Below are 27,290 nucleotides of genomic sequence, written 5' to 3'. Positions count from 1 at the left end.
GGCAGAAGCAGGTGTGATGAGAGAACCTGCAGCTAGGGGTGTGGTAATGCATTCCAGAGCAATCTGCTCCTTTGTCAAACCATGATATAGTGTGGTTTGCGTGTTATGCATACTTTTTAATTTGAGTCGCCAATTGTTTTTTTAATCATTAAAGGCTTTTATTACACTTAGTTGGCACCCCCTTTTGTTCTTTAGTTACACAGTTGTGTCTGTTTATTGTTTATATACTTTAAAAATTATTGGTGAAGTAGAAACCTCATTTTAAAGAGTTGCTTTATAAAAATAAATGAATTCCTCTAATTTCACCATGGCTTTAATTGTAATAAAAAAAAATCACCTTTTACGTAAAGTAATCCTGTTGTTTTCCGATGCATGGCAAATCAACAGGATCACTTTATTCCACTCACCTCACTGCAGCATGCACTTACCTTAAGTTGGCCCTTTCACCAGTCTCCCACACCCAATGTTACAGTGCTTGGTCAATCACCAAGCACCAGTGCTGTCACATGCTGTTTACCTAGGTCAGAAAATACCAGGTATTTTCTGTTGGTTGCTGAACAGAGAAGGGGGCAGGAAAACAAAGGAAGTATTTACTGCTGGGGGTTCTGTTGATTTGTCTTGCATGGGTTGGTGGGAGAGAGTTTGCATATTTGGAGATACTAATCTGTTTAGTTCAGAGATCAGATTTTTTACTGTCGCTGCATAGATGACCTGCTGTTCATTTGCTCCAGCTCAGTGAGACATATAGAGGGTTTTTTGTCATATTTAAATAATAATAATAAATTGAATTTACAGTTTACCTGGCACATGGACAGCATCTCAGTTCCTTTCCTTGATGTAATTCTCTCCCATCAGAATGGCTATGTAATGTCCGGCTTATATAGAAAAGCATCATCAGGGAATACTCTCCTGCGTGCCGATTCTGGGCACCCCAACCATGTGACCTGCGGCTTTCCAGTGGGACAATTCTTGAGGTTGCACAGGATCTGCAGTGAGGAGAAGGATTTTCAATGAGAAAAAACTATCATGTATGATAGGTTTGGTGCCAGGGGTTATAAACCCAACATAATCCAAAGAGCAATTGATATTGCTAAAAAAAACATCAAGGGAAGGGTTACTACATAAAAAGTGCCAAAGATCCAATCTAGAAATGTTCCCATTTTTTCTACGGCATATAGTCTAGAGTTTAATAAGATTAAAAAAGTGATCGAACGACATGTGTTTATTCTATATGAGGACGAATGTTATGAAAAAATCCTGTCCAAAGGGGTCAAAACTGTGTCCCAACGAGCTCCTTCATTAGCCAATTTTCTCTCCCCTAGTGATTTTGAATCCCATGCTCTCAGTGGAACATGGTTAGATTTTATGGGCATATTTAGATATGGAGCAAACATTCGTCCATGTTGCCTTAGGTTGATTAGAGGTAACCAGATAACTTCCACTGCGAACCACAGGAATTTTAAAATCAAATCTTTCATTAATTGCAACACGAACGTAATTTACTTAATTACTTGTAAGGTGTGTGCAATACAATATGTTGGATGAACAACTAGGAGACTTTGCGATTGTTTGCATGATCATGTATATGACATTGAAAAAGGACATAACACCAATGTGGCGAAACATTTCAATGATATACATGGTGGGGATACCTCTCTGTTACAAATACAAGGTATAGAAAAGGTTAATACTCCAAGGAGAGGAGGGGATAACTTCAGAATATTATGTAAACGTGAAGTGTTTTGGATATTTTCTTTGGGTACAAGAATACCAGCCGGTTAAGTGAGATTTAACCCACTTTTATGAGTAGTTTATGAAATTAGTGTTTACTGCACTTATGACATGTAACATTATCTATCTTTAACACTTTGCAGATAGGACTCATATCTTGACATTATACATCTAGATGTCTATGATATAGGTTTATGATGTGTATACTTCTTTGGAGTTTAGCTATATCTCTGCCGTTTTCTTTGTTTTTGTTTTTTTATTTCTTTTCAAAAAAATTTTTGGGGGAAATTATTTTGTCATATTCTATATGCTTTACAAATATATTCCTTTTCCATTGACATGCATTATGTCCGTATTTCATCCGCAAAAAAATGGGATGAAATACGGACATACGGAGCGCCCGTGTGAAAGAGCCCTTACAGATATTAATTTTTGAGTTTGATAATATATTTGTCGCTTAGAGAATAGAGATGAGCGAGTGTCTCAAAGACAAGGAATAACGGGCCACATGCATTCAATCACTGGGGCAGCCAGGGGCGTTGCTAGGTGGGAAAAAGACCAGGGGCTTCAGCCCGAAGATAAATTTGATAACCCCCTCCCACATTTTAAAGTAAGCCCCGCCCAAGCTCCTCCCATATTTAAAAGTAAGTACCGCCCAAGCTCCACCCAATGGTCCCCTCAGTCAAGGGTCAGTCAAGGGGTGGTATGGAGAGGAGTACAGGGGGTGAGAAATTGGGTGGTATGGAGAAGAGAGAAGTAAAGGGGGTCAGTCATGTGGTGGTATGGAGAGGAGTACAGGAGGTCAGTCATGGGGTGGTATGGAGAGGAGAGGAGTACAGGGAGTCAGACATGGGGTGGTATGGAGAGGAGTACAGGGGGTCAGACATGGGGTGGTATGGAGAGGAGTACAGGGGGTCAGACATGGGGTGGTATGGAGAGGAGTACAGAAGGTCAGTCATGGGGTGGTATGGAGAGGAGAGGAGTACAGGGGGTCAGACATGGGGTGGTATGGAGAGGAGAGGAGTACAGGGGGGTCAGTCATGGGGTGGTATGGAGAGGAGAGGAGTACAGGGGGTCAGTCATGGGGTGGTATGGAGAGCAGAGAAGTACAGGGGGTCAGACATGGGGTGATATGGAGAGGAGAACAGGGGGGCAGATATAGGGTGGTATGGAGAGGAGCGGAGTACAGGGGGTCAGTCATGGGGTGGTATGGAGAGGAGAGAAGTACAGGGGTTCAGTCATGGGGTTGTATGAAGAGGAATACAGGGGGTCAGACATGGGGTGGTATGGAGAGGAGTACAGGGGGTCAGACATGGGGTGGTATGGAGAGGAGTACAGGGGGTCAGACATGGGGTGGTATGGAGAGGAGTACTGCCGGCATCAGATGGAACATAAATTAATGCAGCCTAAACTCAATCCTATTAAACTCCTTTGGTGTAAATGTAAACAGCCAGGTCTTCTTGTCCAACATCAGTACCTGACCTCAAAAATACACAAGTTCTCACAAGCTCAATACAAAATCTTGTGGAAAGCCTTCCCAGAAAAGTGGAAGCTGTTTACAGATGCAAAGGTGAGACCAACTCAATATACCACCCCATGACTGACCCCCTGTACTCCGCTCCTCTCCATACCACCCTATATCTGCCCCCCTGTACTCCTCTCCATATCACCCCATGTCTGACCCCTGTACTTCTCTGCTCTCCATACCACCCCATGACTGACCCCCTGTACTCCGCTCCTCTCCATACCACCCTATATCTGCCCCCCTGTACTCCTCTCCATATCACCCCATGTCTGACCCCCTGTACTTCTCTGCTCTCCATACCACCCCATGACTGACCCCCTGTACTCCGCTCCTCTCCATACCACCCTATATCTGCCCCCCTGTACTCCTCTCCATATCACCCCATGTCTGACCCCCTGTACTTCTCTGCTCTCCATACCACCCCATGACTGACCTCCTGTACTCCTCTCCATACCACCCCATGTCTGACCCCCTGTACTCCTCTTCATACCACCCCATGTCTGACCCCCTGTACTCCTCTCCTCTCCATACCACCCCATGACTGACCCCCTGTACTCATCTCCTCTCCATACCACCCTATATCTGCCCCCCTGTACTCCTCTCCATATCACCCCATGTCTGACCCCCTGTACTTCTCTGCTCTCCATACCACCCCATGACTGACCTCCTGTACTCCTCTCCATACCACCCCATGTCTGACCCCCTGTACTCCTCTTCATACCCCCCCTTGTCTGACCCCCTGTACTCCTCTCCTCTCCATACCACCCCATGACTGACCCCCTGTACTCCTCTCCTCTCCATACCACCCCATGTCTGACCCCCTGTACTCCTCTCCATACCAACCCATGTCTGACCCCCTGTACTCCTCTCCATACCACCCCATGTCTGACCCCCTGTACTCCTCTCCTCTCCATACCACCCCATAACTGACCCCCTGTACTCCTCTCCATACCACCCCATGCCTGACCCCCTGTACTCCTCTTCATACCACCCCATGTCTGACCCCCTGTACTCCTCTCCATACCACCCCATGACTGACCCCCTGTACTCCTCTCCTCTCCATACCACCCCATGTCTGACCCCCTGTACTCCTCTCCATACCACCCCATGTCTGACCCCCTGTACTCCTCTCCATACCACCCCATGTCTGACCATTGTCCCATCATTTTTTTTCCCTCCTCTTACATGTTATACGTGGGAACACTCACCTGCCCAACCCAACAGATCCAGCAAGCATTGTCCTGCTGTGATTTGCAGCACCTCTTCCACAGGCCTGTGAATGGAAAGCGAAGCATCCCGGTATATGTGGTGAACACATTTCAAAGTCTTAGAGACGTCATGGTACAGGAGATGGTCAGAGACTGCAGACATGGTACAGGAGATGGTCAGAGACTGCAGACATGATACAGGAGATGGTCAGAGACTGCAGACATGATACAAGAGACGGTCAGAGACTGCAGACATGATACAGGAGATGGTCAGAGACTGCAGACATGGTACAGGAGATGGTCAGAGACTACAGACATGATACAAGAGGTGGTCAAAGACTGCAGACATGATACAAGAGGTGGTCAAAGACTGCAGACATGATACAAGAGATGGTCAGAGACTGAGGACATGATACAAGAGACGGTCAGAGACTGCAGACATAGTACAGGAGACGGTCAGAGACTGCAGACATGGTACAGGAGATGGTCAGAGACTACAGACATGATACAAGAGGTGGTCAGAGACTGCAGACATGATACAAGAGATGGTCAGAGACTGCAGACATTAAACAGGAGAGGGTCAGAGACTGAGGACATGATACAGGAGATGGTCAGAGACTGAGGACATGATACAGGAGATGGTCAGAGACTACAGACATGATACAAGAGGTGGTCAGAGACTGAGGACATGATACAGGAGATGGTCAGAGACTGAGGACATGATACAGGAGACGGTCAGAGACTGCAGACATGGTACAGGAGATGGTCAGAGACTACGGACATGATACAAGAGGTGGTCAGAGACTGCAGACATGATACAAGAGATGGTCAGAGACTGCAGACATGATACAAGAGATGGTCAGAGACTGCAGACATTAAACAGGAGAGGGTCAGAGACTGAGGACATGATACAGGAGATGGTCAGAGACTGCAGACATTAAACAGGAGAGGGTCAGAGACTGAGGACATGTTACAGGAGATGGTCAGAGACTGCAGACATGATACAGGAGATGCTCAGAGACTGAGGACATGATAGAAGATAGAAGAGCACTAGGGGGGCTGGAGAGCACAGGCGAAGCAGAGAGCACTGGAGGAGCTGAAGGGCACGGTGGGGTGGGGGTGGGGGACTGGAGAGTATTAAGAGGGGGTTTGGAAAGCATTGCAGGGGGTTGGAAGGCGCAGGGGGTGGAGAGCACGGGGGGGACAGGGAGCATAGGGGGGAGGGAGATGAAAAGCACTGGGGGAGGGCTAAAGAACAGGGGGCAGTCCAGTGCACTGGGTGGGGGGGGTTAAGAGCACTGAGGCGGGGATAAGTGCACTGAGGGTGGGGGGGGGGGGGGAATAAGAGCACCGAGGGGGGGGGGGAATAAGAGCACCGAGGGGGGATTAGAACACTGGAGGGGGGGGGGGGGGGTTAAGAGCACTGGTGAGCCAGCAAAAGAAGTTGTATAGGAGGGGGATGGGGCAGCTGCATATAGAGGAATTGATCTTCCCCTATTCTTCCTGCAGGAGGGAGAAGAGGAGAATCAGTTATTCAGCAGCTGCAGAAAGAATAGGGAAAGATGAATTCCTCTATATGCAGCTTCCCCATTCCTCTACTACCCAGCACACACACTTGGGCAATGGGCACTCACCTTCTTCCCGCCGAGGCTCCGCCCCCTTCTTCCCGCCGAGGCCCCGCCCCCTTCTTCCCGCCGAGGCCCCGCCCCCTTCCCGCCGCGGCTCCGCCCCCGCTAGTCCCCGGACTGAAGGAGCTGCCACTGCCTGCCCTTTACACAGTGCCCTTTACGCCACTGCATCCAGTGATTGGTGGGCGATCTGGGGCAGCCGCAGGGCAGGAGAGTGATTGCCGCTGTCAAGTAGCATTGATTTCGGGTGTGGGCGGGACCGGTATGCGGGGCTCCACCCCATTTTTCCGTGCATAGAGAAACAGAAGCTGTCTGGGGAGGAAGGTGGGCGTGGCATACCGGCCCCGCCCACACCCGACATCAATGCTGAAACTTGACAGCTGCATTCACTCTCCTTGCGGCTGCCCCGGATTGCCCACCAATCATTGGATGTGCTTTATAAATCTTACACTGCTGAGGTATGTAGCCCCGAGTTCTCGGCCAAACCCAGGCTTTGGGACTCGGGGCTAATCATTTTAAAAAAGCAACAGGAGACTCGGGGCTTTTGGGGAGCACACTCGGGGCTATAGCCCAGGTCAGCCCCCCCCTGCCGACGCCACTGCACTCGGGGCTATAGCCCAGGTCAGCCCCCCCCTGCCGACGCCACTGGGGGCAGCATATCTGTAATTAATTGCTAATACTTTAATGACCATGTGACTTGATGTCTATATATTTTGTCTATGTGACTGCATGTGTATGGTTTTGACAAAGCATGCAAGTCGTGTGAAACGCGTCACCTTTTGTCCCCTGCTGTAAGCCTTGTACCATCTGCGCTTATTTTATTTTGTTTTCTCCTGAATAAACATTTTTGAAATGGCATCTTACGGGAGTGCAGCCAATTCCTCATCTATTCATCCATATTTGCTGCTGGGGGTTCTGTTGGTTTGTCTTGTCCCTGCGCGGGACTGTTTTAATAAACCCGCCCCCGCCCGCACCAACTGAATGTATGACCAGGACCGCCCGCACCCGCAATGTTTGTGTTTCACTCCCGCTCGCACCCGAAATGTTTGTGTCCACTCTTGCGGTTTTGCCCTATACTCGCCGTTTAAGACTTCCCCCTCTTCTGAGGCAACACCATTTCATAACATCAAATATTTTAGCCCGCTGGATGCGCCCTAATATGTACTGTAGCTTCTGCTACATACAGAACTTCTCTATTATTAATAGTTTGGATGTGCATACAGTAAGCTTTGGCTACTTACAGAACGTCCCTGTGCTGTAATACTCTATGTACCGTGCTGAGCCAATCACGTCAAGCTGTGTATTCTATTATTGCATACAAAGCCTGCTCGGATTGGCAAAGGTTGTATAAGCCCGCCTCCCTGACTCAGCCAATCAGAGCAGGCTTTGTATGCATTAATAGAATACATCGCTTGCCGTGATTGGCTCAGCATGGTACATAGAGTATTACAGCACAGGGACGTTCTCTAAGTTGCCAAAGGTACTGTATACACATCCAGCGGGCTAACATTTTTAATAGGGATGTTCTGTAACTAGCTGAAACTACAGTACCTGGCGTATAAGATGACCCCCGATTTTTCGGGTATCTTTTTTATTATAAAAATAAGTAATCTTACATGCCAGAAAACACGTTACACCAAATTGCACCGTTCCCCCGCGGGTCTCTGCAAAATTTTTTGACCGCCCACTCCCGCCCGCAGCAGAGGTAAAACCGCCCGCACCCGCAAGATTTGCAATGGGGCCCTGCGGGTCCCGCGGGAGCCCAAACCCAATGCAGCCCTCTATTGTATGGCTTAAAAGTTAAGTCCACCAGCCCTCCTGTAGGGGGCCCAGGCACACAGGGGGGCTCCAAAAGCATGGGGAATTGGTGTGGTCGGGCAGAGGAGCAATTACTGAAGGAAGCCCTGTGCTGCTTTCTGCAGCAGCTGAAAGCCAGTTTCTCGCCCTCTTGCCAGCTTTTAACTTCTGTAGGGCGAGACACAGACACAGGGCATCATTCCTGTAATTGCTTCTCCAACACCGATCCCCCTCCCTGTTCTGCCTGTTCTTGATCCCCCCCCTCATGTGCCCCCCTTTCACTGTGCCGTTTCCCCCCTTTTACCTCCCGCAGAGCTGCAGACTTCCCTGTCCTGTAAAAAAATAACAAATTGTAAAAAAAACAAAAAAAAAAAAATTTAACCGCTTGCCGACCGCTGCACGACTATTTACTGCGACAGTCAGCCCCGTACAGGCAAACCTGCGTAGGGCTATGTCGCTCACCTACGAGCCTCTAGGGGGCGAGCGCGCGCCGCCGGAGGTGCGCTCCCGCCCCCGCTTGTTCACTAACATCCCTGCTCCGATGTCCGCCAGTCACTCGCGATCTCCCGCTGGAGAGGGAGAAAGGCGGGCGGCTAATGTAAACAAAGCCGCCTGTCATTCTCCCTGATGTAACTGCAGAGATCATACGATCCTGCTATGTAGAATCGTATGTCTCTGTAGCTACATCACAAGCCACGCCCCCCACAGTTAGAATCATGCCCCTAGGGATACATTTAACCCACTGATCACCAATAAAGTTAACCCCTTCCCTGCCAGTGTCATTTTTACAGTAACAAGTGCATATTTATAGCACTGATTACTGTAGTAATGTCACTGGTACCCCCAAAAGTGTCAAAAATGTCAGTCAAGGGTCCGATCTGGCCGCCGCAATGTCCCGCAAAAAAAATCGCAGATCGCCACCATTACTAGTAAAAAAAAAAACAATAAAAATTACATAAATCTTTCCCGTAGTTAGTAGACGCAATAGTTTTTGCGCAAACCAATCAAAATACGCTTATTGCGATTTTATTTTACCAAACATATGTAGCAGAAAACAAATTGGCCTAAAATGTTAAAAAATTTTGATTTTTACTTTTTTTAGGGGGGAATTTCATATAAAAAAAATTTGAAAAATATTGTTATTTTTTCAAAATTGTCGCTCTTTTTTTGTTTATAGCGCAAAAAGTAAAAATCGCACAGGTGATCAAATACCACCAAAAGAAAGCTCTGTTTGCGGGAAAAAAAGGACGTCAACTTCGTTTGGGTACAGCCCCGCACGACCATGCAATTGTCTGTTAAAGCCACGCAGTGCCGAATCGCAAAATAGGCCCTGGTCTTTGAGCAGGAAAATCCTCCTAAGTGGTTAAACATTGTAATAAAAAATTGTAAAATAAAATAATTGTAAACATTTTTACCTTCTAAAAAATGTAAAAAACAATTAAAAGGGCTAATTCACACAGGTTCTCTGTTATGTTTGTGTCCGCTATTAATGATTTTGGTGTATTTTTAGTGCAAATATTATCTTGACATATTCAGGGGGGCCCTGCCAGGTAGGCTGTACACGCCCCTGTGATTTCTAACAGCAGCCCTGAGTCCACCCAAAACTCTTAACTTTCAGTTATGGTTCAGCATTTCCGTGGAGAAAGCTTTCTTCCTTTACAGCCAATAAAACACCATTATCTTCCTCAAGCAAGGCTGTCCATAATTGTCAGTTTACACACAATGCTCCATTCATATAAGTTGAAGCTTCAGTCTTCCAAAATGCTATAAAGCTTAAAAGGTTAGTTTTGATTGGATTTAGAATTTTAAGACTAAACATAACCAAAATCCAGAAAATTAACAAAAATTGCATCTCCCACATGTATCTCTATAGAGCAGATATAATCTATAATATTGTTAAGAATCTTCTGAAAAATGACTTCTGTTTATAGTTTTTAACCATAATTGTGTGGATTTCCTCCAGGTGTTCTGGTTTCCTCCCGCACTATTTTATATATTACTGATCAGGGTGTGCACGTGTGTCTGTGTGTCTGTGGTATAGACACGAGACTGTAATCTTTTTTTTTTTTATCAGAAATGACTTATGTGGTTAGTTCAGTTTTCTTAGTAAAGAACTAAGGAATATGTCAGCACTGTATTACACAAAAAGAGTAAAATAAGCAAATTGATATGTTTTGCTTTAATCTGCAGAAGTTTACATATACACACAGCATAGTTATATACTGCAACCTTTTTTTGCCAACCAAGGATACTCATAATTGTATCTGTATATCTACTAAGGAAAGTTGCATATGTAATCTGTGTTGTGTGGGCTTGAAAAAACCCATTCACCTTAGAACTAAAATCACTCCACCTTAGAATTGAAATCACATTTTGGCTAATGCTGTTCATAGACCGCGAATACAATTATCAGTGGCTACAGCCAATTGTCTGCAAGCTGCAGATTGACAAAAGTTTTCCAACAGTTAGATCGAGATTTGTCAAGCGGGAACACCCATAGTTGATTTAAAATTGGGCCAGTGTCTGCTGAAGCCTTCAAATTTTCAGTCCATCTATAGGCAGCTTGAGCCCTTCTTGGGGTAAAACACATTGATGGAGTAGGAGCAGGGTCTGGTGGATAGTGATGTGCTTTAACTAGATTTTGTGTGTAACCCTGGCTGGCAGACCCCTAAATTCAGAGCTGCAGGGCCTGGGCATTCCTGAGACCATCCACCACAGCTTGTTTCTCTTCCACCCCTGCGCTGTAATAGGACAGTGTGGCAGGGTGAGCGAAGAGGAGGATCTAGATTAACTTCATCAGCAACTAGGACTAAAGCCCCTACCCACTGAGCCTAGGAAGAAAGAAGCATGAGCGGCAAGGGAGGGAAGAAAAAAGTGTACAGTGGTAAAGGCCCCAGGCGTTGGTACTGGTTTTGCTTGCTGGCTGTTTGGAAACTTTTCTGCCACTTGCTGCAGAACTGTCCCAGGATATTTGGGATATCCCCCTTCGGAAGGGATAGAGATAAAGTGCTCTAAGGGGAGTTTATGGGCCCAACTCCTGGCAGATTATGTTAGACCCCCCCTCCCACTGCCCAGTGGTATAGTTAGGGCCTTAAAATTATAGGTCATCTAGTTGTTCTAAATATTCAGTAATAACAGTGTTTATTCCTGACATTTTTAATAAGCTTGTCTTGTTATAGCCTTGCTGTCTTAGCCAAACTTCCTCCCCAGGGCTTTCTGTTTGTATTTCTCCAATGTTACATTACTCATATGTTAGTGAGTCTGGGTTCAGTTCAGAGCAGATCACCACTGGGAGCGGTAGGAGGAACCCTCGTCTCAGCTGCTCCCTATAGAGTCTGTGCTACAAGAAAATATAAGTTACAATAAAGCTTTTTTTGAATGCACAGAAAAAAGAATGAGTGAAAGTGCAGCTTCTTCTTTTTGGTATTAAGTTAAAAGTATTGCGGAAGAAAACTGCAGTACAAATTCTAACCATGATGGAGTAGCTGGTGATGTTGTGTGTTGTATTGGATCAGAACACTAGGGGAGAGTACATCATAGGCAGGTTAGACCTCTGCTAAATATAAGGCCTAGCTAGATATGAAGGCAGGATTACAGGACCTGAGTTAGTCAATGAAAGTTATCATTTAGGCTACAGACTTTTTGCATATACCAAGGAAAAATTCAGTGGCAAAATTAAACTCAGCTCACTCGGTACATTGCTATGCACTTCTCCAATAAGGAAATTACTATCCTTCATGGCCTAATACAGAGACCCTTAAACTTTTTCTGTTTCAATCATTTTTATTAGTTTTATAAAATAGAGTAATACAATTTAGTGTACATTTTTACATTGTTGAAGCTATCAAGAACGGTAAAGGCATACAGTAGTATCAAAATCAAGACATACCAGTATAGTCCCACATCTCAATCTGGTAGTGCTAGTAGTAACCGTTGAGCTATCCGGGAACAGTCCACAGTTTCAATAACCACCAGTTTTGAGTCAAAAAAAGAAAAGCATGCATAAAGGAAAAAAAGGGGGAAAAACAAACGCATGAACTACTATAAAGACCGTCTGAGGCTCTATGCACAGAGGAAAGGCCGGCTTGCATTAGTCCTTCCACCGCACACTCCAGCGAGTATAAGAAGTCCAGGAGTCGAACAGAAGCGAGGGACTAACCCAGGGTTACAAACCCAGAGTGGGATCCTTAAACTTTTTAATCTGAGGACCCAAATAGGAAAATTGTTACCGCACTGGAACCCAGAAGAGAATTACCACCAAAATGTCATTATAGTCAAACAAACATAAACCCCCGCCACACACACACACACACCTTTTATATGCCCAGTCTCCCATATGTGTCTCTGTTGTCAACCATATTAGTTTAATTATTGCACACCTTTTGAGTCAGGTGGTGGTGTCACATGTGGGAATTTTTATCAAATGTTTTTCCTATAGAAATTGATACAATAACCACATTATAGGCTTTGGCTCAGATTGCGGCAGTATAGGATTTGAAACATAAATAAAGTATGCTATATTGGTTGCCACTGATTTGGCACTTTGACAATCTAAGCTATGTTTACTACACAGTCATGTGGAAACCCATCATAAGCACTAATACAATATGCAGCCAGTAATTATGTGTTATGTTGTAAAGCTGGAAAAATATAAACAAATCATAAAATAAAATGAAAAAAAAAAAAAAAACAGTTTGAAAAGTTTACTTTTTTATTATTAATCATTTGTAACATTTACTTTTCCAGCATGGAAGGTAATCATCTGAAACTTAAGGACATGGGCATGCTGCTTGAATTGTTTTCTGAGATGGATCATTTAAAGCATTTAGAGTAAGTGATGTCATCTCAATATTTTATTTTATCACTTTACTTGCATTATATAAAGGATACTGTTTAAGTAAGTTAGTGCTTTTGGGTTTTCAAGCTCTGTATGTAAAATGTCAGCATGATATTTTTTAATTTCCTGGCAAGATGTTCCTGTAGAACCCAAAAGATGGAAGGATCCATTCTTATTGTGATCGTTTTGAAAATGGATGTGACATTTCTAAGATGAGCTTGAACCTGATATTTTATGGCCATAGAGCATGCCTAAATGTGTGATGCTTTGAAAAAATGTGGGCAGAATTGGTGGACCTGGGCAGGGTTTGACTGAATTGATGCCTGCTCTTAGATGTGTTCTGCTGTAAAGTTGTAAGGGATAAAAGAAGGCTGTGCCAACAACTACACCATAGAGATGGTTGTATACATTTTGATCCTTTTTTTCTTTGATTTATTTTTGTTAAAATGTATATTATCATTGTACTGTATGTGTCTGTTTTGTTCTTTTTTTTCATATTGAGAAAATGTCCAAATACTGTATGTCATTGTCAGGAGCTCTCTTTTTACTTTTCACTCATTCTTTACATCAGTGGATAGCTGGCTGATTTATGTCTAGATGTCAATAGTCAATAGGCAGCCTAACTCAATTTTTACAATAACGGGGATTTATGGAAAAGAACAAAGTAACAGTAGGCCCTCTAAGAACATATGCGGTTGTGCATTTCGTATGTGACGTGGTAACAATGTAATATAGGAGTTATGAGAAATTACTGAAAGCTCAACTGCAGGCAAATATAAAAGACACAAAAAACCAGTAGGTTGCCTACTTGTTTCCTTTCTATTATTCTTCTTGTCTCAACTATTTTACCGCATTTTCTCTTTAGTACAAAGATATTAAACCACAACAAAAAAATAACAGATTGTTTTTGTGTTTTCCAGCCTAAGCAACAATGAGTTAAGTGCAATGAATATTTTGTTACTGGTAAAGTCAGCTGTTACACAACCCAACATCAGAGATATACAGATAACGTAAGTAACATTAGTTATCTGCTTATGACCGTACCTCTGTTTTTTTTCTTTTAAAAAAAATGTATTGCGGATCTTCAATCTAATTACCAGACATTAAAAACGCTTTTTTACTCATATTTATAAATTAAAAATGTTTTCTTCTCTAAATCTGCTGCCTTACCTTCAGATAATCCAACTGGCTTTGGACTTTTGTGTTGTAGGGGTCCATATGAACCTCATTTAATTTCTTCTATATATAGACTCCTTCACAAAGCAACCCCCTTGACTGAGTCCAGTCATTCCTATACAAGCTTTTTACCCTGGCACAATGGGGTCAAATTTGGGAATCCGCCTCTGAAGTTTTATGCTGTGTGGCACAGAGAGAGGCTTTTTGTTAAAAGTCTCCTATTTTGGTATAGGACACCAGATAGTCTACGTGCCCGCAATCCAGAAGCTTTCCCGCAGTGCTGGAGATGTATAGAAAACATAGGTACCCATTATCAGATTTTTTGGTATTGCCCCATCATCAAACCTTTCTGAGCTTATGTCCAGACTCTTTTGTAAAACCTTTTAAATACCATTATATCTTTGAATCATATACATTATTTTCTGGGTCTTCCCTTTCCAAGCATCTCCAAGCATACAAGGAGGTTGATGGCTTTTATTTTATTAGCAGCAAAGCGAGTTATACCATGTTGCTGGTTGACTACATCTACCCCCACAAATTCCCAACTTCTGTCTACTATAGCAAACATACATAGGATGGAGCATCTGACTGCAATAATTGATGACTCAATGTCAAGGTTTAACAAAATTTGGGAGGTTTGGGATAACTCTGACTATTGTCCTGAACCCTAGTTAGATATCTCTTATGTCCATAGATTCTGAAATGTTTATTGTATGATCTATTGAGTCTTCAGCTCCATGGTGTCTCCCTTACCTCTTTCCTTCTTTTTACTTCTTGTATTATCTGATATGCTGCATCTTGCATTTCTTTGTTCTTGATTTTTGTTTATATTCTAAAGTTGTGACATGCCGATGCATAATGTCTTGGCCTATTATGACATTTAAGTGCTGTAAGTGACTGTTTCCTGTCGTATACTACTACCGGATGTCACACTCGTTATTTTTTTGTATTTGTTTCATACTTTGTATGTTTAAAATATTAATAAAAATACAATTACAAAAATATATACCGTATTTAAATTCCATAACTTTTCTGCAGGGGGGACACTTCTACAGCTGTCTTCTCCACAGTGCATTGCAAACCACAGAGGTAAAACAATTATTAAGTGATTTATACTAGTGTAATAAAAAATACTGTTTTTTAGATATCCTTCTCTTATGTTGTCAAGCAAGGAATTTCCCATCACTATGACACTTTCTATCTTATACTGCTCATTCCTTAGGTCACTGAAATGTATAGATTAAGGAAGTTTTGCTCTACCTTTTTAACATGGAGGAACTCTTTAAATAACTTTCTGGTTCCAGGGATCCCCAGCTAATTATTGCTATAGCTACAGTATCATGATACATTTGTGTGATGGCCAGTGGAAATGAGTGCTTCTAAGATTTGTGGTCATTAAGAGGAATCCCCAACTTACAGACAACTGAAAAGATCATCGGTGTCAGTGGTTACAAATCTGAAGGACAGAAACTACTCATTGCTCATGGATCCCCTAGCAATCTCTAAAGGAACCATAGGGATGAGAAAGGCTGGAGTAAAGTATAGCCAAAAGCAAAACTTTATTTTGTTTTCCTTTTTGGATAGTGTAGAGAAGGATTATAACATATGTAAGGTTTCTATTGCTGCATGATTTCCTGTTATAACTTTTCTTTTCTATGTTGCTTGGTTTAACATCAGTGATCCTTCCTTCTCAACGTTGTCTGTATGGTTACTGCACCCCAGGAGGAAACATATAAACAACTCTCTAATCTTATGAAATCATTTGTTAACTGTCTACTCTATTTAAAAATATTTTTGGATGTAATTATCCTCTGTTTCAGTATTGGCAGTTTTCTAAAGCTTTAAATCTGTGTAACTGCACAGGAATATGTAGCAGCTTGATCACTATACTAAATACAAATATTGGATACAGAACTTCGAACAGCAAAGGTTTTCCTTTTTTGGCTTTGTTTATTGCTGGGTTGTTAAAGTGTTGAAAAGTGTAAGGGTTTTGTGCAACATTTTAGGTGATACCCTTGGGATGTCCTTTCTGCTTGGTTACTGCCAGTTCTCCAAGGTTAGACATATGGAAAACATATATTTTTTCATTATCAATTTCTCTGCTTAGTTTAAGTTAAAGGGTTTGCAAAGGTTTGGATATTTTAAATAAAAATAACAAACATGTTATACTTATCTGCTCTGTGCAAGGGTTTTGCACAGAACGGCCCGATCCTCCTCTTCTGGCATGCCCCGGTGCCGCTCCTGGCTCCTCCTCTTCATCGGGTGCCCCCACGGAAAGCCGCTTTTCATGAGGGTGTCTGGAGCCACTGGGCTCATGCACAGCGCTGGAACAAATAGGCTCAGGAAAGAAAAAGGAGGGGAGGGGGGGCTGCAGCAAAGAAGGTTTTTCACTTTAACTCATAGAATGCATTGTGAAAAACTTTGAGACCTTACAATCTCTTTAATGAACGTGCTGATGTTGTATATGCTGTATGTCGTTTTTTAGATATTTTTTTCATACTTAAATTTTTTTTAATGGGCAGGCTTTATAGATCTTTGTGGTGCCCCCTCCTGTGGATCACACTTGTGAATATTTAAAAAAAATGTCAGAAGAGCCTAGTATTTACCCCAGTATTTGCAAACCTCAAATACTGTACAATTTTACGCCTGTAGTAACTCCACTTTTGTTGAGAAAAAAACATTCCCCTCTGGGTGATTTATGTACATTACAAGGATTTTGGCAAACTTTGTTGCAGATTCCTACTTTTTGTTATTCTGAAGAAATCCCTATGTGTTTGTCTGTGCCCATGTGCATCTAACAGGAGTGGTTTCTTAATTATCAACCAGCTGCTTCACCTGCAATGAGGAAAATTGCAGGGTCTGCATCCCTTTAGATGTGATTTCCTATTGGAAGTATCTCACCAAAAATGACATTTCTCTTTCGTTCATTGACAGACAAAGCTCCGGATTCTTCTTAACCATTGGGTTATACTGCCTCCTACAGGAGCAGGATGCTAGTCAGGAAAAAGCTTGACTATGCCTATGGGCAGTTCCAGGGGGTATACACCCACTCTCAGCTATAGGCACTAGGTTTTTTTCAGTTTTTGTTTTTTAGTCAGGAGGACCTAGTTCCTTGCTAGGATCTCTGGCCCTGGCCCTTATTTTTAAATGGATTTTTTTCCTATCTTTGTTATTTTGTTCCTGTGAGAATCTACAATCAATTGCCGGACTGGGTGACGGAGTCCAGGCAGATGGGCGCCCACAAAAATTTAGGCTGCAGCTTACGGCCTACTAGGCCATGTGGCCGAGTCGGGCGCCTCCATTGGGGGGTGGCCCCAGTGAGAGTTTGGCTGAGGCCCCCACTCTTCCTTTGGGCATCTGCCGGACTGGGATCTGTGCACTTGTGGCTGGGCCTCCACAAAAATTTTAGCCGCGGCTTGGGGCCTGCTGGGCCATGTCCCTTATTCTGTGGGGCACCTGACCATCAGGGTACCCTGCCTGCGCGTCCGTGTCACAGCGGGCAGCCTGTGGGGGCTATTTACTATTATGTGGGCTTCTATGGAGGGGCTCGGAGGATGACCCCCTTGTCCCATTTTGTCCCATTTTGACAGGGTGCAGTACGTGGTCCATTGGTGGGCCCTCGGTCAGTGTCCCCTTTGCGGGATCGCAGTCCGCGGCCCTCCCCTGATTGTTTCATCAACTTCCTGAAATTGTTTCGGCCGCCACGGACACAAGTCACCCTGCTGGGTAAGGGTCCACGCACCCTAAATGCTCAGATTGTGAGGATGATTCCTCTGCTCCTCTAGCTGCGCATGAAAAGGCGCTGGTGGATGCACTGTTTGTGCATAACATTTTAAAAATGGAGGTTGCGGCTGATGCTGCGTCGGAGGCTCTGGTCCCTTTTGGCAGCCACAAGCCCTCCAAAGCGGCGAGGGTGTTCCTGTTTCCACTTACTTTGACAACATTGTCACAAAACAGTGGGGTTTCCAAAACGCAGTGGTTCCTAAGCTTTTTGCCTTGTGGTATCCTTATGAGGATTAGCTGTTTAAAAGGTGGATGGTCCCACCTGTAGCAGACTCACTGGTTTCCAGGTTGAATAAAGCTACCTTCTTTCCGGTTGAGGAGTCCCCAGCCTTTACAAATGCAGCTGATAGGAGGGAGGAGGGTCTGGCCCGCCATATGTTCTCTGTGGCTGGTTCGGCACTTAGGCCGGTATTTACTATTGCCCTGGTGTTGCAAACTGTGACCAAGTGGGCTAAACTTTTACACCGGCACCTAGAGGGGAAACAGCTTCCCCCTATCTTGTGGAGCTGGCAGATCAGTTTATCTGTGATGCTTCTTTGGATGTGGCTCCTTAGATATCTAGGCTGTCTGTATCAGCAGTGGTCATTTGGCATATTATTTGGCTGAAATGCTGGTCTGCGGACCAGACTTCTAAGAAGGCCTTATCTGATCTCCCCCTTGTAGAGGATCGCCTGTTTGGAGCTTCCTTGGATGACTTTGTTAAGGGTCTTACAGGGGGGAAGAGTACTCTTCTTCCCCTGGCTACTAAGGGCAAGGAGCCCCGTCATAGACGTGGGCCATTCTCCTCTGCCCATGAGAGGTTTTTTCATTCCTCAGGGTCTCAAGACAAGGGATCAAAAGTCAGTGCCTCCACCGGCGGTTCCAAGAGGTCTTGGTTTGGCAAGCCACGAGTGGGCTCTTCCAGACCTACGGACAAGGCTGCCTCTGCATGAAGGGGCGCTCCCACCCGCTCCTGGAGTGGGGGAACATCTTCTCTGGTTTTTGGATCCATGGAACTCACTGGTACAGGAGGAATGGGTCCACAAAGTTATTCCCTTCCAACTTGCACTTGTCCCAGGTCGCTTTCAGGGTCTCTTTAGGGCAGTGCAAGACTTGTTACTTTAAGTGGTGACTGTTCCAGTCCCGTCTTTGGAACTTTTTCAGGGGTTTTTACTCAAACCTCTTTACAGTTCCCAGGAAGGAAGGCAAGGTATGTCCAATTCTGGACCTCATGGCGCTAAACTGCTTTGTGCGGGTAATGAAGTCCATTCGCACGGTAGTGGCGTCCCTACATAAGAGGGTTTTCTTCTCGCTTCTATCGACATCAAGGAAGCCTACCCGCACATTCTAATATATGCCGGTCACCGGCGCTACCTTCATTTTGTCGTGGGCGAGAAACAGTATCAGTTTGTGGTTGACCTTTGGTCTCGCCTCCACTCCTCCGGTCTTCAAAAAGTGTTGGCCCCGGTGCTGGCATTGCTTGAGTCAGTGGGGGATTGCGGTACTGGGGTACCTGGGCGATCTTCTTCTGCAAGTGGAGTCTCTGACTGCTGTGATGGACATCTGAAGATTACTCTGCGAACTCTGCGGGAGTTCAGGTGGATTCTGAACCTTCAGAAGTTTGCTTTGGTTCTGTCCTCAAAAACTGGACTATCTGGGTCTGACTCTGGACTCGGCCTCAGCCAGAGTGTTTCTTCCTCTGGAAGAACTCCAGACATTGCAGGAGACAATTCAGCTTCTGTTGTTCAGCAGACAGTCATCCCTCCAAGCTGGCATGCGGATGCTGGGCCTGATGGTGTCAACATTCGAGGCGGTCTGTTTGCACAGTGCCACACAAGATCTCAGCAAAAGAGATTCTGGTGAAATGGGACAAGGATCCATTGTCTGTAGAGGTGACTTCGTTCTCCAGCACTTGGACAGGAAAAATCCTTCTATCCCTGTACTGGATGGTTGTAGCCACGAATTGCAGCCTGTCTGGGTGGGGAGGTGTCTTCAGCACAGATGTGCTCAGGGGGTCTGGACTCTGGCAGAGTCCAGACTGCCAATTAATGTATTTTAACTCCGAGCGATCAGACTTGTCTGGCTCATTGGACAATTTGTCTTCAGGAGTGTCCAGTACCAATTCATTCGGACAAGGCCACGGCCATGGCCTATGTCAATCACCAAGGGGGCACAAGAAGTGTCCTGGCAGGCTCAGTAAGAAGCCAGAATTCTAAGGTGGGCTGCCGATTCATTCCAGTCCTCACAAACTCCTGCCACGACTCCTGTGCTGGTTAGAGGCAGAAAGGATTCCGGTTATTCTAGTGGCTCCAGACTGGCCTCACCGGTCTTGGTACGCTGATCTGGTACGGCTGGTTACCAATGCTCCTTTGGGACTTCCTTTCAGGGAGGATCTGCTGTCCCAAGGACCAATTTTCCATCCTGCTTTACAGTCGCTTACTTTGACGGCTTAGCTGTTGAACACCAGTTGCTGAAGGATAGAGGTTTGTCTGAGTTGGCGATTCCTACGCTGTTGAAAGCTAGGAAATCTACTTCTAGGAAGATCTATTGTTGTACGTGGAAGACGTGAGTCTCTTGGGGTTCATCCTCACTCCTTCTCGGTGGATGGGAACTTAACCTTTCTTCAACAGGGGGTTGAACGGCAAATGGCCTTGAGTACCATCAAGGGCCAGGTATTGATTTTTCTGTTTTTCTTCAGGGTGTCTGACATTTGGTTCCTTCAGTGTGGGCTCTGTTGCCGCCCTGGGATTTTAATTTGGTGCTTTCAGCTCTACAGAAGCCTCCCTTTGAAAATATTCGGGGCTTTTCCTGCTTTCACCATCCCGGAAGGTGGCCTTTTTTGGTGGCCTACACCCTCACAAAGGGCTGTCCGCTTCCTCTGCGACCATTTCCAGATCTTTTAGACAGATGGTGGGTCAGGCCTTTTCCATCAAGGGTCAGGTTCCTCCTTTCCCTGTCAAGGTGCACTCTATTAGGACTCCTAGTGGCTCCTGGGCTTTCCGTCATCATGCGTCAGTGACGCAGGTTTGCAAGGTGGCACACTTTTACAAAGTTTTTATAAAGTGGATGTGTTGGCATCTGCGTATGCTTATTTTGGCCACAATGTTTTGCAGGCTGCTGTTTAGAGGACCTGATCATCTTTGAGGGTGTATTGTTTTTAAGATGAGCTCCAGTTGTTTATGGTAGAGCTCTACGTTACCTGATTGGCTATGGTTAGCCTTGGGAATTTTTTAATGATGTTTTTCCCACCCCTCATGTTTAACACTGCTTTGGGATGTCCCAATGGTTAGGAAGAATACCGAACTGTGTCCGTCAATGAACAAGAGAGAAAATTGATTTTTGAGTTACCATAAGATCAATTTCTCTGATGTTCATTGATGGACACAGCACCCACCCTTCCGTGGAGTTGGCTTTCTTCTGACACTGCTTGTAACAAACTGAGTGCCTATAGCTGAGAGTGGGTGTATACCCCCTGGGACTGCCCATAGGCATAGTCAAGCTTTTTCCTGCCTAGTGCCCTACTCCTGTAGGGGCAGTATAACCCAAATGGTTAAGAAGTATCAGGAGCTGTGTCCGTCAATGAACATCAGAGAAATGGATTTTACGGTAAGTCAAAAATCCCTTTTTGTGTTGCAGGGGATGCCTGAAATCTGACTTGTATCTTAGTGCAGACTTGCAAAATGGAAACTTTTTAAACAAATCAGTGAACCAATCACACAAGCAGGAAATTACATATCCTTGGGGTGTTCTGTACACATTCTGTGTACAGAACACCTCCAAGTAGCCATATTGCATTACATTTCACAGATGCAGATTGAAAAGGAAAGGTAATTTTTTATATCATTGAATTACAATATGACTTGTGTCGCAATTGTATCCACTCTATTATTATTTTTTGCTAATTGTTTTCCCCGAACGTAGAGTTGCCCTTTAAGAAACATAGCCAGTTTAAGAGAACTTTACTGCCTTGCTTTTACAAGAATTGTGGCTCATCTGGCAAAGCTAAGAGAGCTGGGAGGTGAATCTAATGAACTAATGTTTACTTGCAGCTCTCCTCAGGCTAAAAAGGCTCGAAAAGAAACTACAGAGACGAACGAGATAAGACTAAGGTAAAATGAGATATATTAAGCATAAGCAAAACAAAATACATTTCTAATTTACTTACTATTATACTATACCTAAAATATAGCATAAATCCTATAGTAGAGTTATACACTTCTATGAGTAAACTATATTGAAAGTATTAAATGTAAAGAACCCTCCGCGCTCAAAGTGTGTATAAATGAATCAACCTGTAATGGAGATTAAGTAATTAACAGGGTAGCTGCTACCACTCAAGCACTTATCCTTAGCCGTTTTCGTATATAGATTTCAGAAAATAGTGTTGCGCTGCCCTTAAATTACCAATCAAATCTGTTGCTTTTCAATTGTAAGTGCAATAAATATTTAAAAGTGCCAATGTGCTCAAACAATGTGTTGAAGTATGAAACAAGAAAATCCTTAATACACGTAAAAAAAAGCATTAAACCATGATACATTGTCAAATATAAAGTGCATACAGTGTAAAAACTATCATAAAGTGCAGCATGCAATAGTGCAAAAATAAAGGCAGAAATTGATGTGCAAAATAAATTTGAATGAAAACAAGTGAAAATGTCCTCATAGATGACAGTAAGATCCCTTCGTATATTTAAAGTGCAACGTGCAAAAGTGCAGACTTCAAAAGATGTATAAATCCATCAATCAAGATAAATAATTTAATGGATCCCTTCACCAGTGTGATTGATTGGCACTGCTGTGCTCTCTGGCCTCTCCCCTCAATAACACTTGCATCAATTTTTAACATATTTTTGGTTAAAAAAAGCATATATTAATTGGTTTGCGCAAAAGCTATAGCGTAGAAAACTTTTGGATATTTTTAATTATTTATTTTACTAGTAATGGCGATCAGCAATTTATAGCGGGACTACGATATTGTGGCGAATATTCTGACACTAACTGACACTTTTGACACTTTTTGGGGACCAGTGACACTCATACAGCGATCAATGCTATAAAATTTCCACTGTCACTGTACTACTGACACTGGCTGGGAAGGGGTTAACATCAGGGGCGATCAAAGGGTTAACTATGTGCCTAGCCAGTGTTTTACTAAACTTTGGGAGATGCTTTTACTAGGGGAAGACATGGATCCTAATCCCTGCTTTTCAGAGACACAGGATCCAAGTCTTCCCTCCTGTAAGAACGGCCATATGCCTTGTTTACATAGGCAGACCGCTGTTCTGCCTCTCTGCTAGATGGTCAACAGGTGTCGGCGGACATCGAGTAATGTGATCACAGCAGGAGTGAACTGCTGCTGGCAATCATGCATGCCACCTACCTGGAAGAGCTGAATCACGTATATATACACGTGATCTGGCACAGAGGTGCCGCTTTGTAGCAGTGAAACTGCTATAGGGTGGACCCTGAGGCATGACTTGTGAAATGACCACAGAAACCTGTGTTCCTATATAGAAGGATCACAGGAGCTCTGTGATCATTCCAGGGAGTAGAACGGTCAGCTATGTTTACAACAGCTGACCGTTCTCTCTCAGCGGGGAACGATTGCGGGTTTTAGGTGGCAATCGGAGCCGCCTGCCCCATGCATCGGCTTCCCTGCTGACGAGCGGGGGTGGAAGCGCGCCCCCCCGGCGGGGCGTGCTCGCCCCCTAGCTGCCTGCGCGCGACCTACGTATAGCTACAGCGGTTTGCCCAGGAACGGCTGTCTGCCGCAGTATAACTGCAGTGCGCGGTCGTAAAGTGGTTAAAGATGTCTACAATAGACAATATTATGAAAATATTATATTATGAGATACCACAAAATATGAAACACTAGACATTTATCAAGCATCTAAACCTGGACATAAATTTTTCATATTTCAGCCAGTTCCTGATGTACCTGCTGAGATTTGGTTAATGGGTGGCCCTTTAGGCAGCTTTCCTCCCTGAATCGTTTGATTGAAAAGTTGGAAGGTCCACCAGGAAGATTGTCAGCAGAACAGCAGCTGCATTCAATCAGATGCAGCCCCTCTAAGGCTCCATTCACACCTGGGCGTTTTCAGCTCCAAAAACGCTCAAAAGAAACGCTTCCAAAACGCCCAACAAGTAAAACCCCATTCATTTAAATGGCCCCTGTTCACATCTGAGCCTTTTGCAAAATGCCTGTAGCTGAAAAAAGTACATGAGCTTCTTTTTGGGCTGATTACCAGCGTTTTTGATAGATTTCAATGAAAAACGCCTGAAAAAATTGCGGTAAAATCGCGGTAAAAAAACGCTACGCTCAAGTGTGAATGCAGCCTTAGGGTATTCATGAAAATGTGTCCATGCACATTGTATAGTGTGGATGGAGGAACTGAGCTGATTGTTGTTGCTCAGCTGACAAAAACAGTAAGGTATGTCCAGTTTTAGTGACAAAATTGGATGCAAACTGGGCTGCTTATTGGCATACCTCCCAACTTTAGAATTGAAAGTGGTTGTAAAGTCAGAAGGTTTTTTTTTTTTCTCCCCTCCCTATTGGCACTCAAAGTCAGTTAGCTGAGAGGAGGGAGAGGAGAGAGAGGGGGCGGGGCCAAACCACAACTCTGTGTCTGAATGGATACACAGAGCTGTGATACGGCTCGATGCCCCCATAACAAGCTACTTGCTGTGGGGGCACTTAAAAGGGAGGGACGGGCCAGGAGAGACAAAGAGGGACCTGAGAATAGGAGCATCAGAGTTGCTCTTTGCAAAACTAACTGCAGAAAGGAAGTAAGTATAACATATTTGTTATTTTTATTGAAAAAAAAAGCCTTTACAATCACTTTAAGACTGAGGGACACTTTATAGTGATAGTGACCTGTGGTGCACATAGCATGCTGTGGAAAAAAGTGGGTGTGATTAAATTACTGTGGCCTGGAGGGGACAGTTTCTCAGTGCCAGGGGCATTACATTAATTATAAAAAACTGAGATGCCTTTGAGCATCCCAAGGAGAGTAGTAATGCAGTGCGGTAATGAGGTGACCTACATGTTAACATTGGGAGGAGGTTAAAAGTATGGATAAACAAAAAACAGCCCTTCTTGTACCTTTAAAATATGCTTTCCTTGCTGTGCCACAATCAATCAATCACACTGTAACACTCTGAACCTACCTTAAAGAACTTCATTAAAATAGTTGGGGACAGCTTAGCACTTAGCAACCTTCACCTGTGGAGACAATTAACACATTGGTGAAAAATTTGTTCCTTAATCCATCTCTGCTGCCATACACCCATCTCCTAAATTCTGTAAATGGCAGCAAGAGTACCGGTATGAGCATTCACTAGTTCAGTTATGCTGCAGTTTACAGTAAATTCTTATGTTAGCATTTTTCATTTACATGCATTTTCCAGTCAAACGCATTCCGCTGCGTTTAAATTGAAAATACTGCGTATGACAAGAAAAGGCTGCTTTTGTCTTATTTTTTTTTTTTTTGCTGCAGCTTAAATGTACCTCGGTAGGACATGCTGAGTCCAGAAAAATACTGCAAAATGCCATATAAAGCAGCCAAAATAGCCTCTAAATCGCCATGTTTACTGCCCCTTTATAGTCATCGAAATTTTTCTGACCTGTTTTTGACATGCATTCAAATTGCACCTCAAATACAGAAAAACAAAACCCATCGACATAGGACCTAACACAATAGATGCACATAACATTATGTGCCATTGCTGATAATTTTCATTATGAAGAACATTCTCTATTAATGGCAGATGTAAAATATGTTTTCTAAACTTTACATGCTTTGTAAATATGATCTTTTTTGTATTTTTACCACTGATGTTTTTTTTTTCTGTTTTTTTTGTTTCAGTCTTCAAAACTGCAACCTCACTGGCAAAAACTTTCCTCGGCTGATTCGCATCCTTACTAAATTGCATCTCTCATACTTGAAGTATGTTACAAAGTGAATTAAAAAACAAACAACATTATCTCTATATTGCTATGATAAGTGCTTCAGCCAAAGGGCAAACACAAGACTTTAACACAAGGGTGGGGAGTTACTCACACTGCAATACGTACAATAGACTGGTAGCTATTTGGCAGAGCTACAAAGACTCCATACACCAAATGCCTAACAAAAGTCTAAGAATGACTTAGTTATGAAATACATTTCATTCAGAAATGTATCCATTTGCCATTAGGAGTCAAGAAGAACCTTCTTTTCCTATAAAGCAATTCATGTCCAGACAAAAATATTAAACATTTAATTTAATTACCCAGTATTTTTTAAATTCCTAAACCTGTTGTTGATATCCAGACAGAGGATAAAAACAATAACATATGATTAAAATATATCTTTCTGATCCCCAAAGGCAACTAGACAACTCCCTGGATTAGTGGTGGTAAACTTCCTTTATGTAGGGAGCCTCAATTGCGGCCCCTGCCAAAATCAACAGTACCACACATAACATTTAACAAATTTAATGTTGCAGAAAGCTGTCTTAGAATGCAGGGATAGGAGATGGTCAGTGACCAGAAGTATGCAACAAAAAATGATCAGAGACTGCAGGTATACTACATGAGGTGGTCAGAGACTTTGAACATTATATAGGGATTATTGGGGATTGAAGGCATGCTTCAGGAAACAGTCAGAATTTGTAGACATGGTACATGAGAGAGTTTACTGCTATTACAGACCATTTGAAAATCAATGTGTCCATATTTTTGCTCCCTACAGCCCCCTTAAAAATTACTTGTGCCACATTTGATTTTTAGCACTACGAAAGATAAGAAGAAAAAAATAGCAAAAAAGTTATTGGACACCCTGGAAAATAAATATACTGTAAAATAAACAAACCAAACCATTTCCATACTAAAAGCCAGTCTAAAGAATATTTTTCTGCTACTGGCTTGATTAGGCACCAAAACAGACTACTACTGTCTTCAGGGGGCACGCAATAGGTGCCAAAGAGCCCCATGCCACCCCGGGGAGCAGTTTGGGCACCAGGGCACTTGATCAACATTCTGCAATGTTTTTTGACTCTTTTTTTCTTTAAGTTTAAAATTGATAGACATGGCTTTTTTTTAAGCAAGCTAACTGTGTAGCTGTAATAAAGTTAATCTTACCTAAGCTCAACTGCTATATCCAAGATTCAGACGTTGGAGACCGGTTCTCTGTCTAGAGTGTTTAATTTCCAAAACAATAAGTCCATAACATGTATAGCCAGCCGAGTATTCTTGAAAAAATTCTTTATTGGCTACATATATAGTGATACAGTATCCAAGATGCTAACATGTTTCAGTTAAGCCTTCCTCATAGCCTGCTATGCTATTGTATGCTATAAGGAAGGCTGTGTAAGCTGAAACACGTTAGCATCTTGAAAACTGTATCACTATATATATGTAGCCAATAAAATTGGATTTTTGTCTTACCGTGAAAACCTTTTCTCTGATGTTCGTTGACGGAAACAGCTCCAGAATCTTCTTGACCATTGGGTTATGCTGTCCCCTACAGGAGTAGGACACTAGGCAGGAAAAAGCTTTACCACGCCTATGTAGCAGTCCCAGGGCGTATACTCCCACTTACTGCTATAGGCATTCAGTTTTGTTGCAAGCAGTGTCAGAAGAAAAA

The 27,290-nt window shown here is 43.5% G+C and overlaps 1 protein-coding gene across 3 annotated transcripts in view; it reads left to right on the top strand.

Moving 5' to 3' along the window:
* Positions 1-27,290, top strand: part of NLRC5 (NLR family CARD domain containing 5) — a 314,671-nt gene that overhangs the window by 140,600 nt on the left and 146,781 nt on the right. For all 3 annotated transcript variants that reach the window (XM_082270129.1, XM_082270130.1, XM_082270128.1), the window contains 5 exons: positions 12,636-12,719; positions 13,647-13,736; positions 14,941-14,991; positions 21,714-21,773; positions 25,530-25,610. In XM_082270129.1, coding sequence (XP_082126255.1) covers positions 12,636-12,719; positions 13,647-13,736; positions 14,941-14,991; positions 21,714-21,773; positions 25,530-25,610 — 366 coding nt within the window. The remainder of the gene's footprint in view (positions 1-12,635; positions 12,720-13,646; positions 13,737-14,940; positions 14,992-21,713; positions 21,774-25,529; positions 25,611-27,290) is intronic.

The sequence above is a fragment of the Pelophylax lessonae genome, assembly GCF_965119305.1.
Source record: "Pelophylax lessonae genome assembly, chromosome: 10".
In the NCBI taxonomy this organism is placed as follows: Eukaryota; Metazoa; Chordata; class Amphibia; order Anura; family Ranidae; genus Pelophylax; species Pelophylax lessonae.
The sequence above is the reverse complement of the archived record's forward strand: the minus strand, read 5'-3'. Positions and strand labels throughout refer to the sequence as shown.